The 17,056-nt window shown below is 36.2% G+C and overlaps 1 protein-coding gene across 12 annotated transcripts in view; it reads left to right on the top strand.

The window, feature by feature from the left end:
- The window catches only part of dennd1a (DENN/MADD domain containing 1A), a 118,821-nt gene that overhangs the window by 75,344 nt on the left and 26,421 nt on the right, over positions 1–17,056 (top strand). For 10 of the 12 annotated variants that reach the window (XM_053240017.1, XM_026928703.3, XM_026928701.3 and 7 more), the window contains 4 exons: positions 14,226–14,327; positions 14,460–14,585; positions 15,875–15,976; positions 16,055–16,142. In XM_053240017.1, coding sequence (XP_053095992.1) covers positions 14,226–14,327; positions 14,460–14,585; positions 15,875–15,976; positions 16,055–16,142 — 418 coding nt within the window. Of the gene's footprint in view, positions 1–10,918; positions 11,008–14,225; positions 14,328–14,459; positions 14,586–15,874; positions 15,977–16,054; positions 16,143–17,056 lie in introns of all 12 variants that reach the window. The other 2 variants (XM_053240019.1, XM_053240018.1) reach the window with 1 other exon arrangement.

Raw genomic sequence — 17,056 nt, 5'->3', positions numbered from 1 at the left:
AGTTTATGGCTCTTTAACGGCTCACAAAAAATACTGATGTGGCCCAGGCAGGATTTGAGTTTGAGACCCCTGAATTAGAACATAATAGACTAATAGACAGCCTACTGGTGAATTTAAAAAAAAAAAATTTATCGGGTCTGAATGTGAAAGTTTCGAGTGTGTAAATTATCAAAAACACCCACAAAGAAGATGGCAATATACTTGTGTTTACATTATCAGTTTACTTGTGTGGGATATCTCTTTGAGATTCAAGCTCACCACAGCTATCATTTACCCAGGTCTTCTTTGTAAATCACCCACAACACACCTGCTAAATGTATGCACAATTTATCAAACTGCCTATGAAAATTAGCACTTATTACTTGGGGTCCTAGTAAATTAAGGTCATGGTCTCTATTTTCTTACTGAAGAAGTTTGGGAAATAATTGCTAGAAAAAACATTTGAGATTCATAAATGGTCTCATCATTTGTTAATTCATATACTGTATCAAAAAAGAACTTAATATTTTTCTTCATTTGAAATATAAGCTACTCTTGCTCAAACAAATGCTTACAGAAGCACTGAACTGTTAGGTGTTATTTTTTTTTTTGAAGTGCTATGTAATTATTTTATGTCATTAATTAAACTTAATATCTTATTTTGATTAACTGACTAGTTATTTCAAATGAGTAACTAGTTATTTTTAAGATACAATCTCATTTTTTTTTACTTACCTTATTAATATTACTTAATAACCTGTTATTTCAAGATATCTAGACAAGTTACTCACATAGAAACCTGTTAATTTGACTTAACTAATAATTTCAAGATATTATCTTGTTATTTTTGACTTAACTCGTTATTTCTACTTAACTCATTGTTTTTACTTAGTAACTCATTATTTCAAGATATGATTTTATTTTGTCTTAATAACACTCTGTTTCAACTTAGTAACTCAACTAAGTAACTTAGACAAGATCTCAATATTTTTGATATGATAGCCCTTTATTTTGATAGCCCTTTATCTTGTTATTTTGACTTGGTAACTTGATATTTTAAGACATTATCCTTTTATTTTAACTTAATAAAAACATCCCACAATCAATAAGACTAAATTAGCTCATCATTCTTATTACTTACATTGTTTCCCAGATAGTAAGTAAGCCAGACGTTGCCTTACTGAAATTAAGCTATGAATGATTCGTAATTCACTTAAGTTAACAGGATGTTCCATAATGGTAGGGGCTATTTTGACTGTTTTGAATTTTTATACATATTTATACAAAAACATATTTATACAAAAACACAAAATAAATACAAAGATTAAAAAAAATATCATTTTAGGTGGGGTTGTAAAATGTCATCACAACAAATTTTGAAGGGAAAATTCAGCAATAATGCTCTGAAAACATGATAATAATAAATAGAGCAGACAACGTTTCGACCATATCAGTCTTCGTCAGGCAGTAAAAACAAGTCCTGAATATCTTTAAATAGACACACCTGACAATGGGCGTAGACAACAAACAAGCAAACAATTATCCAATGAAAAACTCCAAAAATTAAATAAATCATTCTCTCAAATATAATATACTCACCTACAGTATGAATCCCAAAACATCCAAAAAGTGAATGACATCAACACACACACAAAAATACAAATAATATCCATGCTAATATATAATCAAAATAAGACCTACATTAATACAAACCTAGGAAAGGGAATAAAGGCCAATATCATAAAGAACAATTTTATACAGCTTAAATAATTCATAATATGCAAGAAATCACAAAAAGGTTTCAATTCAAAATATATATTAAGTCCTTTTGGAGACAAAGTGTGAATATATAGAACACTTGTCTCTGGAAAAGTAATTTATTAGTGTCACCACTTTTTCTTGATATCTTAACCTCTTCAATCCCAGTGTAACGTAAAGTAGACAAATCATGTTTCATTTGATTAAAATAGACAGCAGTGGGGTTCTTTGGATCATTTACGCTTCTGTAAAGCATTCTATAAACTCCATTGAGTTTTTCCTATATAGGCGAAACCACAAGAACATTTAATCATATAAATAACATTTTTAGTATTGCATGAAATGACTCCTTTGATTTTTATCTGTTGTCCCAAACGAAGATTTAAAAAAAAAAAAAAAAGACATTTCATTGTAAAACTGCATTGTGTACACTGACCACGTCTATAGTTGCTGTCAGGAACAGAGAGGCAAGAACGTAGCAAAGATTTTGAAAGATGATCAGCCCTACCAATCAACTGTCGTATATTAGGTGCACGCTTATACACTATTTGTGGGAGTTCCTTACAAAAACGGCTCATTACAGGATCAGAACTAAAAATATACCAATAGTTCTATAATTTTTTCAATTTTTTACCTAAAGGTGAGTATTGAATAATACAAGACAAACAATTATTTTTAGACTCACCTGATTTCTGCTGAGGCATTAATTTTGATCTGTATTCTCAAAAAGGGCAGATGCCTTTTTAATCCAACTAGATGCATATCCCCTTTCTTGAAACTTCTGAGTTAAATCATTACATTGTTTTTATATATATATATATATATATATATATATATATATATATATATATATATATATATATATGCTTCATTGGAACTACAAATCCCGTTCGTATCCTGTTAAACTGACTAATCGGTAAGCTTCTCTTTAGAGGGGTCGAATGGAAACTTCGACCATGGAAAATGGTATTTCTATCTGTCGGTTTTCTATAAAGATCACTTATTAATCTGTCTCCATCCTTAATGATCAAAAGGTCAAGAAAACTGACCTAAAACTTGTTGTAATCAATAGTAAATTTAAGATGTTCATTACTGGAATTGAGAATTCATGAAAATCAAGGAGTTCATTTTCAGTGCCAGTCCACAACATTAAAATATAGTCAATATACCTACGCCAAAGATTAACTTTAGACATGAATGGATTAACATCAGAGTTGAAAACACATTTATGTTCAAATAGACCAACATATAAGTTGCCATAATTAAGAGCCATAGTACTCCCCATTGCTGTTCCCTTGATCTGCAAATAAAAGTCATGCTTATACATAAAGAAAAGTACCAATCTATCAAGTTTCTTAATACAGTCAATACCTGGAGTTTTATTACAAAAACAATCATGTAGGAAATCAATAGCGTCAACACCCCCATCATGAGGAAAATTAGTATACAGTGACTCAACTTTTAAAGTGACAAGATATATATCATTTGGCAATTGTACAGATTTTAATATCTTAATCATGTCCATAGAGTCCTGCATATATGAGGGAAGGCTTTTAATAAATTGTTTTAGGAAAAAATCAATAAAAGTCAATATTTTTTCAGTAAGTGAACCAATACCAGATATAGGTCTACCAGGTGGTTTAAGAATATCTTTATGTATCTTAGGTAGTGTATGTGTGTGTGCGTGTGTGTGTGCGTGTGTGTGTATGTGTGTGTGTGTGTGTGTGTATATATATTTGGGTGAGATGAATGTAGATTTTCCTCAAAAAAATGTATATGGTCTAGAAAACCTAGAAGACGTAGTAGCAACTGAAAGATTAACAGTATTTTTTGTTGATGAAGAAATATAAGGATGTTCATTACCCAAAGGAGAGATAAGCTCAACACGACTAGAAAAAAATTCCTTCAAACGTAACGTTCTAAAAAAAAAAAAAATTTTAAATCCACATAAGTATTAAATTCATTACAGAAAGTTGTCGGCATAAAGGATAAGAGGTGGTGAAACTAATAAATTACTTATAGAGAGAAGCATTCTATATATATGTACACTTCAAACTATGTCTAGATTTTTTTGTGATTTCTTATATATTATGAATTATTTAAGTTGTATAAAATTGTTCTTTATGATATTGGCCTTTGTTCCCTTCAGATGTTTGTATTAACGTAGGTTTTATGTTGATTATATTTTGGCTTGCATATTATTTGTATTTTTTGCGTGTTGATGTCATTCATTTATTGGATGTTTTGGGTGTATTATTATATAGGTGATTATATTATATTTGAGAGGATGATTTATTTTTTGGAGTTCTTCATTGGATAATTGTTTGCTTGTTTGTTGTCTACGCCCATTGTCAGGTGTGTTTATTTATAGATTTTCAGGACTTAATATTTTTACTGCCTGGTGAAGACTGATGCAGTCAAAACGTTGTATGCTGTATATATTATAAAAATGTTATGAGAGCATTATAGCATTGTGCTGTCCCTTTTTCCTTTATGATTTATTTTGATTTTTTTTGGCCTTGCCCCTGTTAAAAACTTTTTTGAAAGTGTGTACATTATCTTCTTTCATCACAACAAATTTTTTAAAATACGTTTGATTATTTAATTGTAGAAACTATGGGCTATAATAGTCTATTTACATTGGTTAAATGGTTAAGTTGACCAACACAGAAAATTACATGAAAATAAATTACTTATATTTTATGCAGGTTTTTTTATTAATATGAAATCCATACAATGCTCCATCAGACTCTGCATCCACTTTAATGGATCTCAGATGATTAGGGTATTTCTGTTTATTAAAATGCGTAATATAAATGAAAGTTCACTGATTGGATCTGTGTAACCTATTAGAGTAAAGATTTGCACATTAAAGTATTTCCATCCTTCTGAGAAGGAGCTTGGAAGCAGTTAAAAAAAAAAAAAGTTTTCATGTATACAGTACATATTACATGTTGATGCTCTGACCAATCCCACCCACAATAAGTTATTATAGTTTTCATCAGTCTGCTGTTCTTGCGCACTTCGTTGGTTCTATAACTAATCAGCTTGTAATGAATTGCCATTATCTGTATCCGTTTAGTATTCAAAATATTCAGATCTGATTTTGTATTTAGTATCTATTTTTTGGAGAGCCAGCGTGGTCTGCATGAGCCATATGGAGTGCCAGTTCATAAAAGCATATTTCTTTTATTTGTGCAGAAATGTGGTTTATTTTGGAGCTCAGTAAGTTTAGGTTGGGCTAAAACCAAATGGTGCATCTCCCATTAGTACCATGTTAATGAACATGGTAGCCTATTAATTCCGTGAGTAGGGACACACAGCTCTATCTTTCCTTAAAACCTAATGAGCTGTGCTTACTACAACACTTCAATGCATGCCTTGTGGATATTAAGACTTGGATGGTTAACGATTTTCTTAAACTAAATGAAAACAAATCTGAGCTTATTGTCTTTGGCCCTAATTTACAAATATTCTACCAAATAATTTAGAAGTATTGGCACAATATTTTAGACCACCGGTGAGGAATCTTGGCATTTTATTCGACTGTGACCTCAGATTTGATTAGCCAATCAAGTTGTAAAAAGTGGGTTTTTATCAATTTAGAACAATCTTTAAAATCAAGCCGTTCATCTCTCTTCAAGCCATTCCTCTCATTTAGGTTATTGCAATTTGTTATATCTTGGTATCAGCAAGACATCTGTTGATGACCTACAGTTAATACAAAATGCAGCTGTGAGATTAGTCATTGGCACCAAGAAAAGAGACCACATCAGTCCTGTTTTGGCATCACTGGCTTCCTGTCCACTACAGGATCCAGTTTAAAGTTTTATTGTTTGCTTTTAAAGCTCTTAATGTTTTAATATGATAATAATTATGTACAGCAGTTTGGTCAACTTTAGTTGTTTTAAATTTGCTTCATAAATAAATTACTTTGTTCAGGCATAGGAAAAGTAACTATTTGGGATAGTTGCAAATCTTTGTGCAGTTTTTGAGTTGTAGTTGAGGTGGGGAATTTTGCTGGCAACCCTCCCCACAAGCTTCCACAAGCTGTTCTTTAAGCTTTAAGCTCCACATTAAAGTAAAACTTTTGCATGATTTTTTTGGTTTCATCCTGCAAGATTCTGATGCACACACCTAGACTAAAGCTATACTAAAGCTATACAAATGTGAAATATTAATTTCACATTTGTTTAGGGTGCATTATTTCTTCAATCCAAATAATGTATTTGTATTAACTTACAGCCCTAATATCCATATTTAGATATTCTATATATATTTAAAATATGTATAAAATATCTAAAAATGTTACTACGGATTTTTAACTTTTTTAAAAAATTTAACTTTTTTAAATTTGTGTGAATTACCATCACCATCAGACATATTTGTGTCAACTGAATTCTTCTAAACCAATGTCTATTACTTAATATCTGAGAATAAGCATAAGTAATAAGTATCATAAGCTAATATTCAATAAATTTGTCTTATTAGTAGAATGTGGGGTGTTTTTATTAAGTCAAAATAACAAGATAGTCTCTTGAAATAAAAAGTGACTAAGGCAAAATAACTTGATCATATCTTGAGTTACTGTGTGGAAAGTTATACAGTTATGATAGGTTATTAAGTCAAAATAAGTTGCTAAGTCAAACAGTGAAGTGATATCTATATATTAAAACTTATTAAGTTGAAACAAAGTTATAAAGTCAAAATAACAAGTTACTGAAGTGAGACAATGGACTAGACACTATCACCTTAGAACCTCTCTCCAGAACAGTCTTTGCAAAGGTTTTAATATGCTCCTTTAAACCTTCAAACTCTAACTACAGTGTCATTTGTGCCTGTGTGAACAACAACAGGATTAGATTAGGTACAGGTGGGTGTGAACCTCTGTAAGTCCACCTCCTAGAATTTCAAAGCATTGATCCAGCTAGTTCTATCTGTTGCTAAAGTATCTCTAGCTTAGTTGTAAGCAGTTAGAACAGAGGGACAGCATGCTAGTTTATCTTAGCACAATCTGCAATAATCCTTTGCAACAGATTGGGTTACATCATGTGCAGCAGTGAAATTGAAGCTCATGTGGCTAAAATTTGCAGGACAGCTTTTTTCCATTTCATTAACAGTGTTATGCTAAAAAAAAATATAATGCCACTGGATGCAGAAGAACTACAGGAGTTCATGCTTTTGTCACTGCTGGGTTGGACTATTGTAATACCTTGCTGTCTGGATGTTCTAGTAGGTGAATAAATAAGCTCCAGTTAGTCCAAAATGCAGCAGTTCTTATTAGAACCAGAAAGGTTGACCATATTACCATATATATATATATATATATATATATATATATATATATATATATGTATATATAATTTTTTTTTTTTTTTTTTTTAAATATATTTTTAAAATTTTATTTTTTTTGGCTTCAAAGTAAAATGTTGCTGTTGCAAATGTCAGCTCTCAACAGGAGAAAGTCAGTGGACTCAGCTTGCGTTTGTACATGAGCTTTTATTTCTTAGCACTTCAAAGACAACAAAACAAAGCAGAAAAAATGGAGGCTGGGCTGCTTTTCAGCGGCTCATTTTGGCTCATATGTGGTACACTTATGGAACACTCAGGCTCATCTCACTGAGAGAGAGGGAGAGACAAACAGCTTGTTATAAGCAACATGTGTGCCATGTTAATTGCCACTCCCCCAAAGCTTCTACTGCAGACTCCCAGTAAACCTGTGTTAAAATCCTGCTGTCCCAGCAATTGTCTCACCTCCTTTTTGGTCTTGGTTCTTGGGCAGGCTGCAATCACAATAGTTTTATTAATTTACACCTACCCTTGACCCAAGTGGAAGTCCAGATACCATACCTCCATCCGTCCAATCACACACTTTGCTGGATTCACCATATGAAAGACTTTAGGACCTTTCACACATGCTGCACATGCCACTTCTGATCGTTACTATAGATAATTTTGTAATCCAAATGTGCATCAGCATATGCACTACTGGGCTGTAACACCCGGTCCATTAGTCTTTGAAATGTGACTATGAAAAGCCTGAACAGAAGTGTGACAAATTGGTGTGAACAGGGTAGAGAAGGCTGTTTTTATCTTGGACTTTGGCGAAAACAGAATCTGCCAATAGCCCTTGGTCAAATACAGGGTCGAATGAAAACGAGCCGCACCTGGCCAATTCAGGAGCTCATCAATGTGAGGGTTGGGATAGGCATCAAATTCTGAAACTGCATTTGCCTTGCAGAAGTCCACACACAAATGGACCGCCGTGTGCACCAGCACAGTGGGGCTGTTTGAATCACTATGGGACTGGACCACTTTTTTTGTGTTCAGGTAAGCAGTGTGGTTGGCTGTATACAACCACGCCTGGAAGAGTCCCTATGTGGTGTTCTGTGAGGTTTGTGTGTCCAGACAGGGGAGAAAACATAGATTGCAACTTGGCAATCTCTTCCCTCAGTCTCATCTCATACCCAGCTCATCTATCTACCACTGCCCTCTCCAGAGCAAAAGGGACCACCTCCCTCCATTGTTTGAGGAGGTTAAGGTGGTAATGTGACAAATTATGTGCCTTTGTCAGTTCGGGATCCCAAATCAGGAGATTATTTGGAACTGTCCTCCTCTACCCTCTTAATGGAGATTGTTCTCAGTGGCACTGCTTCAAGATATTGCATCATATAGTCCACCAGAACTAATACAAAGTGATATGCTCACTGGTCTAATGGCCTGACGAGATCTATGCCAAATCTTTTGAAGGGGATCTCGATGAGAGGCTGAGAATGCAGTGGCAATGGTTTGGGATGGTAATTGTGAGCAAGCTTTCCAAAAGACAAAAAGACTCATAACCTCTGTAGTGCTTACATGCTTTAATCTGTCTGTACCCATCAGACTTGTATGTGATGCATCACTATATGGTGCTGTGCTGTCACACAAGCTCCCAGAAGGCACAGAAAAACCTATAGCCTTCGCATCCAGATCAATAACAGTGGCACAATGTAACTAGGCACAGATAGACCGAGAAGCACTTAGTCTTGTATGGGGTGTAAAAAAAATTCCTCCATTACCTGCATGGTCAAAGGTTTACCCTGGTCACAGGCCATCAGCCCTTGGTCTAAATCAACTCCAGGAAGGGTGTCTCGGTGATGGCATCAGCAAGGTTGCAGCGAAGGTCACTCTTCTTGAGTGCTCCCCAATGTAACTTTGAGTACACGGGCATCAAACTACATGGTAATGCTGATGACCCAACATAATCTAAAGTCTGTGACAGCATAGTGAGAGGATGGCCAGCACATGGAAGCTCACTGTATCCATCATTCTGAGGAAAGACCAACTGTCTGTGTGCCAAGGAACTCTGTTGTGTGGGATACAGTTGTCATTCCCTCCACATTATGCAGCAAGATGCTTGACACACTGCATGAAGAACATTTAGGCACTGTAAAAATGAAGAACCTTGCCCATAGTTTTATGTGGCGGCCTGGAATGGACAGATTGAGGATCTAACAAAGGCATGCCCTGGATGACAAAAGGTTCAGAACTCACCAGTATTAGCTCCTCTTCATCCCTGGGAATAGCCTTCAACACCATGGCAAAGAGTACATGTTGATTTTGTTGAGCCGTTTAAAGACTCCATGTTTCTAATTGCTGTGAACGTGCAATCTAAATGGACTTAAGTTCCTCCAATGAAAACAGCCACATCAGAAAAGACTGTTTCTGTATTGAGGACAATATTCTCCAGGAATGGGTTTCCAGAACAAATATGTACTGATAGTGGACACCAGTTCATATCAGATGAGTTTCAAAAATTCATGAAACAGAACAACATCAAACACATTACCTCCGCGCCATACCACCCAGCCACTAATGGCTTTGCGGAAAGATTTGTACAGACTTTGAAAAAAAGCAGTGAAAGCAATGGACAATGACAACTTTTCACTGCAACAGAAAATAGACAACTTCTTATTATGTACCAAAATGCAGTGCATGCTATGACTGGCCAAAAACCAGTGATGATCTTGCTCCTCAAGAGACACTCGTGTGAGAGACTCGTGTGTACCTCTGCAAACCTGATGTCAGGCGAGATGTGGAAAACAAACAATTTGCACACATGAAGGACAGACCTACAAGAAACTTCCAGTTGGGCCAAGAAGTCTTAGTACATGACTACAGGATGGAGAAGTGGCAACCAGGCACAGTCACCACCAGTACAGGACCTTTGACATATACAGTGAAAGTTGGAGACAACACATGGAGATGACGTGTAGATCAATTAGGGGACTGGCAGGTGAAATCCACCCTTTTCGCTGTTTCTGATTCAAATGACAGTGACAAGGATGCTGTTGACATTGCCAGTCCTGCCTCAGTCAATGTGAATGACTGACCAGCATGATGGTACACCTGATGTGACAATTCCAGTTGTACATGAACCAAACCCAGGTTCTCAGAGACGTTACTCTGAAAGATGTAGGAAACCTCCACAGAAACTTGATTTGTAATTATGTTGTAGTTATGTTAACAACAATATGTTGAAGTTAAACATGTGAATGCCTGCTGTTACTGTTGAACCAGTGTTTACTGTAAGCCTATAGTTGTGCATCACATATTCCCTAGTATGGTTTATCTAAGAGAGGAGGAATTGTAATGTATGTACATTTGGGTACCATAGCTTTTCTATGATGAAAGTCTGCCCCTTGTGGTTGCGTGCATAATGGTTTGAACGAACTCAGTACAGGATCATTAAACAAAATGAGTTGAGCATACTGAACGGATCGCGAGTGATTGTGTGTCAGCGCTGTGCTCTATTGCGTTCACTACAGGTTTCTATGTTAGATTAAAGGCATGACATGATTTGTCTTGGTTTCAGTATGTATATCACAAAAACCTGCAATTTTAACAGTGGTGCGTTAAAATATAAATATGCACTGTGGGAGGCCATGGACATAGACAGTTATGGTAAATTAAGATATTTTGACCCCTCATACAATCGCTCATTTTTGTTGATGATGAAGTGGAGGGATGGTGATGTCCCCCAGTATGCTGGCTCTCCGTTTTACTTATACTGTTATAGCTAGGCCTGCCGGAATCCCCACTTGCATATTGATAATTATATAAACCATTTTAATCCACTGTATGATCCTTTCATACCTAATAAGCATACCAGATATCTGTCTATGGCTCCTCTCACCCCTAGGACCTGCCTGTTTGATCAAGATGCTCTGCTCCTTCTCTGTTTCTCCTGTTCCTTTATCTGCACATGTGATTCACTTCCTGCTGCTGGGGGTAATCTCACCTGGACACCCTACAGACTTGAATTTTACAAAATACATGCCTTAATACTCAACTTTCTGTTTCAGTGGATAGTCGCACCTGGATGCTTTAGACTTGCACCTTTTAGTAACTGTTTGCTATAAACATAAAGACTATCACAAAGCTCATCCCATGACTCAATAAATTTATTTACAATAAAATCATGCCAAACATTCTGTACCTTTTCAACACATTTAGTACTGTTTGCCTTTTATCTATATGACTATATATTGCAATGGACATAATCCCAGTATCCAGTATCACCAATAAGAGTATTAAGTCAAGTGGCTTTATTGTCATTTCAACCATATACAGCTAGTTAGTACACAGTGAGAAGAAACAATGTTCCTCCAGGACCATGGTGCTACATAAAACAACACAGAACTACAAGAGACTACACATTTCTACATAAAGTGCACTTGCAAACATGTGCAAACAGCACAAGACAGTACAGTAACTACCAAAACAGGACACTAGGCACAGTAAGAGACAATGCAGCGCCGACTAGTACACAGTTCTAGTATGAAAGTGAATCAGATATAACAGTAGTGCAAAAGAGTAACAATATAATAAATCATTGTAAATGTAAACATAACAGCAATTTATTATATTCAGCAGATGAGCTTATACTATATATGGACATAGGGCAGCAGCCAGTTAGAGAGTATAGTAATAACAAAAAATTATATACAATATTTTATAAATACAGTAGCAGCAAAAATGCAGGTAGTAAATACAGAGATGTACAAAAATTGCAAAGAGAGTGGGATGGTGTTCAGCTGAATGTGTGTGTGTGTGTTGTCAGTCCAGTCTCCGAGTATTGAGGAGTCTGATGGCTTGGGGAAGAAACTGTTACACAGTCTGGCAGTGAGGGCCCAAATGCTTTGGTACCTTTTGCCAGACGGCAGGAGGGTGAAGAGTTTGTGTAAGGGGTGTGTGGAGTCATCCACAATGCTGGTGGCTGTGGGGATGCAGAGTGTGGTGTAAATGTCTGTGATGGAGGGAAGAGAGACCCTGATGATCTTCTCAGCTGTCCTCACTATTCACTGAAGGGTATTGTGATCCGAGACAGTGCAATTTCCAAACCAGGCAGTAATGCAGCTGCTCAGGATGCTCTTGATAGTCCCTCTGTAGAACATGGTGAGGATGGGGGGTGGGAGATGGGCTTTCCTCAGTCTTCTCAGAAAGTAGAGACACTGCTGGGCTTTCTTGGTTATGGAGCTGGTGTAGAGGGACCAGGCAAGGTTCTCTGCAAAGTGAACACCAAGGAATTTGGTACTCTTGACGATCTCCACAGAGAGATCTCTTTAGTTTTGTCTACATTCAGAGACAGGTTGTTGGCTCCGCACCAGCCCGTTGGCCACTGCATCTCCTCTCGGTAGGCTGACTCGTCATTCTTGCTGAGACCCACCACGGTCATGTCATCGGCAAACTTGATGTGATTCAAGCTGTGCATTGCTGCACAGTTGTGAGTCAGCAGAGTGTACTGAACTCCATACACCAGTGCTCAGTGTGGTGGTGTTGATCCGGACTGATTGAGGTCTCCCAGTCAGCAAGTCCAGGATCCAGTTGCAGAGGGAGGTGTTCAGGCCCAGCAGGTTCAGCTTTCCAATCAGGTGCTGAGGAATGATTGTGTTGAATGCTGAACTGAAGTTTATGAACAGCATTTGAACATATTTGTTTTTTTGTCCAGGTGTGTGAGGGCCAGATGGAGGGTGCTGGTGTTGGCGTCATCTGATGAGCGGTTGGGTGATATGCGAATTGCAGGGGGTTCACTGAGGCGGGTAGCAGGGTATTGATGTGCCTCTCGAAGCACTTTGCCTTTTGAAGGGTTTGAAGGGTTCGAAGGGTTGCCTTTTGAGTTTATTTCATTTAAAGGTTTCTTCCTCATGTCATCTTCAGGAGCTTTGCATTGCCACTGTCACCTTTGGCTTGCTCATTAGGGATATAGCTCTACATAAATTTTTCTGTAAAGCTGCTTTGTGATAGTGTATGTTGTTCAAAGTGTTATAGAAATAAATTTGAACTGAAAAAGCTGATGCAGCATTAGCCACTATTTCTAGCTACTATGATTCAATTCTATTCAATTTTATTTGTATAGCGCTTTTAACAATGGACATTGTCACAAAGCAGCTTTAAATAAATAATACTAATACAGAAATATGATACGTTAACAAGTTTGCCACATTAGTAGAGATGCTATTCAGCTGTAAGGCAATGCAGGTATAGAGAGATGTGGATGTCGCTTGATAAAATCTCTTCATTCTCAAAACACTGTAACAAAATTTGATTTGTTAGAGAAGCTGTAAATTTCCAGGCACAAAAAATGTTGCATTATGTAAATATATACAGTTGCAAAAAGCTTGCAAAAGTATTCAACCCCTCAATAACAAATGATAAATACAGATATTCTTCCTGTAAGTATTTTTATTGCCAACTCATGTTCCCTTGCAATGAATTTTCCCGGTACATAAAATCCCCCAAATACAGGGGGATATTACAAGCGAAACTGCTTCAATCTGCTAAAAACATTTCAGCAGGACAAATGTCCTAAAGGCCAAAGCAACACAGGTGTGGTTAAAAACAAAAAAGGTGAATGTTCTACAGTAGCCAGATCTGAATCCCATTGAGAATCTGTGGAACTCAAAATTGAAGCCAACAAACAACATCCAAACAACCTGAAAACCCTGGAGCAAATCTGCAAACAGTGAGCAAAGCTGGTAGAAACCCCAACAGAGTTAAACCTGTTATTGCAGCAAAATATACCTAGTCTGAAGGGGTTGAATGCAAACAGCATTTTTCAGATTAAATTTTTTTAAAGATCTGCTGACAAATATTTAATTCTTTTTAATTATTTGAAATGTTTTGATTCAGCTTACTTATTAAATATTCCCAGCAAAGCACTCATATGTAGGATAAATGTTATGTTGGGCAGAACACATCATAAGCTTAATAATAAGAGATCCCAAGGCAGTTTTATTTTGACTAATTTTAAGAACATTAGCTACGAACTTTGCTCACCTTAAGAATAAGGTAAGCAGCACTAAGCAGTCTAAAATGTAAACTCACTGACCCAGCAGCTTAGCTAACTCTTACCTTGACTCCCACTTGAAGTCATTCATTAAATGAAAAACTGCATATGGATGTGTTGAAATTAGTCACATAATCCGTGTTTGTGTGTGTGTGTGCAGAAGGTGCGGGTAATGGCTCTGGATGATGTTGTAATTCTAAATGTGGATACCAACACACTAGAGACTCCATTTGATGATCTACAGAACCTTCCTAATGATGTGGTGAGAGTACACACGCACACACACTCTTGCTGCCTTACATGAACTTAACTGAATGAACATATTAATTTTAATTAGAAACTGTTGCATATATTGTGTGCTGAGTGTGTGTGTGTGTGTGTGTGTGTTTTGAAGGTGTCGGCTCTAAAGAATCGTCTGAAAAAAGGTTCCACTACAATGGGAGATGGGGCAGCACGAGCTTTTTTGAAATCACAGGCAGCTCTGTTTGGCAGCTACAGGAGCGCTCTACGCATAGAACCGGTAAAACGCACACACCAGAGGTACCAACATCTACAGCTGGGTTTGTCATCTAGCAGACTGTGGACCCAGTAAATTATTTCAGCTGACCAAACTGAGTACTTGAAGAAATACCATAGTAGAGCTGATAAATGTATGAAAAACTGGCCATAGTTCAGTGACTCTAGTTTTCTAAACACAAACAAGCTCGGTTTTTGTAATAAGTCCTCTGTTGTGGCTCATCCAATCACATGCATTTATGTAATTTATTTAGCTAAGGACAGCTTAGATCACCATAGATTTTTTTTTTTCTCTTATTATTTTTCAATTTTGTTAAAGAATTTTATTTACCTCTGTGGTCTGTTTAGCAAACTTATGATATGGATTGTTTAAAAAAATTCGACAAGAAAAGCAGACTAAAGACAGAAAAGGAAGCATGTATTATCCCTAGACATGCAGTTGTGTTCATTTTATAACAACTGTAAACAACTGTAGTTGTTTAAGCTTATACAATACACTCTACTAGTTGATTATAAATCACAAAATTTCTGCACAATGCAGTTTATTATCCATTCAGCCTATAAATGTTTTATCGTTTATGCCATTACCATGGAACTTTCCCATCTACCTCTAGGATTGTCTTGTTAGCAATGCTGGGATCACCATACGCACATACACGCACACACACACACATAAAACTTGCAATATTTAGTCACCTTCATTAAAGTTGTTATCCCTGCTATTATCCATGTGAAGTTTCATGATTAACACATTGCTGATTTGGGGAAATGCTGTGCTCTTTAAAGAATTTTTTTTTTTTTTTTTTTAGGAAATTAGGGCTGCAGCTAATGATTATGCTGATACAGTAAATGATTATTCTATCAGTTATTTTTTTGTTAATCAATTAGTTGGATTATTTCTAAAAAATATATTAAATTTATCAGATTATATATCAGATAATCTGTCACAGCATGAGACTATTATCAGGTGATTATGTAAGTCAAATGAGTCACCCAAAGTAACACAAGGTAATAGTATTCCATACAGTTTTTACTGGTTCTGCACACTTTTTATGCAACTAGCAGAACTACACTTGATCTGTTTACAGATCTGTTTAAACTATTTGTGACAGGATTTGGCCAATATTCTTTCTTAGTCTTGCTCATATGTTGTACGTATGTTATAACATCTGTTGTATCAATCAAATAGAGATTGTACGTGTTTGTGTGTATCTACTGTATGTGTCTCTGTGTCTGTAAACCGTAAGTTTGGGTCTTAGCACTAGGATTACATGCATGTATTTCTGCTTTCAGGACGAGCCGATTACATTCAATGAGGATGCATTTATGACACACAGATCCAACACAATGAGACAGTTTCTCCAGAATGCCACACAGCTTCAGCTCTTCAAACAAGTATGCAAATGCATGTACATACAGTTGTATATACTATGTATATTTCTGTGTAAAATTGTTTCTATGTATCGATGTTAGTTTATAGATGGACGTTTGGAACTGCTGAACTCTGGTGAAGGCTTCAATGATGTGTTTGAGGAGGAGATTAACATGGGAGAATATGCTGGTGAGGATATATTAAAATATACATTTCATGCATTTGTGCAGGTCCACAAGGTTTTTATACATGTTTTGTGGAAAATTCCATCTGTTTACACTGGAATGACCGTGTGATCTGATGCCTAGCTGGATTTTATGTTCCTTTTTTGTGGCACTATGTATGCCATTATCTGTATGTGTTTAGTGCTCCACATACATGTATGTGTATTCAGATTATACACATCTGTATGTGTATTTAGATTATGTCCTAAAACAGATTTTTTTAAATTATTATTATTATTATTATTATTATTATTATTAAATATGAACCCTACCATTCTGCCCCAGGATGCACTGAAAACACTGGAGAAAAATACCCACAGGTAGAAATGACAGCTCTGTAGGCATGGTCTTGGAATAATTGCTCTGACAGTTCCTCAACCTCAGCTATCACTTGAGTATATAATTGGTCTTAACTAGTGATGTGTGTGGGACTGTTATTTTTTTTTATCTCATTTGTGCAATTATTATTTTTGCTGGTACCTGCCTGCAACATTTTCTAACAAATTTAGTTGGTTCTGTTTCCCAAAATATAAACAAGCTAGAAGCCTATTTTAAACCACCATGAACATGACCAGGCATTTAGCAAGGATGGCTGAATTTGAAAAGGCATCAGGTACTGTAGTGACTCACATTCATGTTAATGAACGTGTTCTTTCTTTGTCCAGCAAGCCCCATATCTGACTGCTCACTCACATGTCAGTAAAAACCCGAAGGACCGCAGGCCAATGCACACCTCTAATCTCTAAGCTTTCTACAAAATATTTGTATTTGTAATGTGTATAGAACACATTATCTGCTCCTTCTGAATAACGTATTTGTATTTACATTAATGGCATTTGGCAGATGCCCTTATCCAGAGCAACTTATAGAAATGCTTTG

This window comes from Pangasianodon hypophthalmus, chromosome 15 (genome assembly GCF_027358585.1).
Source record: "Pangasianodon hypophthalmus isolate fPanHyp1 chromosome 15, fPanHyp1.pri, whole genome shotgun sequence".
Classification (NCBI taxonomy): domain Eukaryota; kingdom Metazoa; phylum Chordata; class Actinopteri; order Siluriformes; family Pangasiidae; genus Pangasianodon; species Pangasianodon hypophthalmus.
Note: the sequence above shows the minus strand (reverse complement) of the source record. Positions and strands in the feature narration are given on the sequence as shown.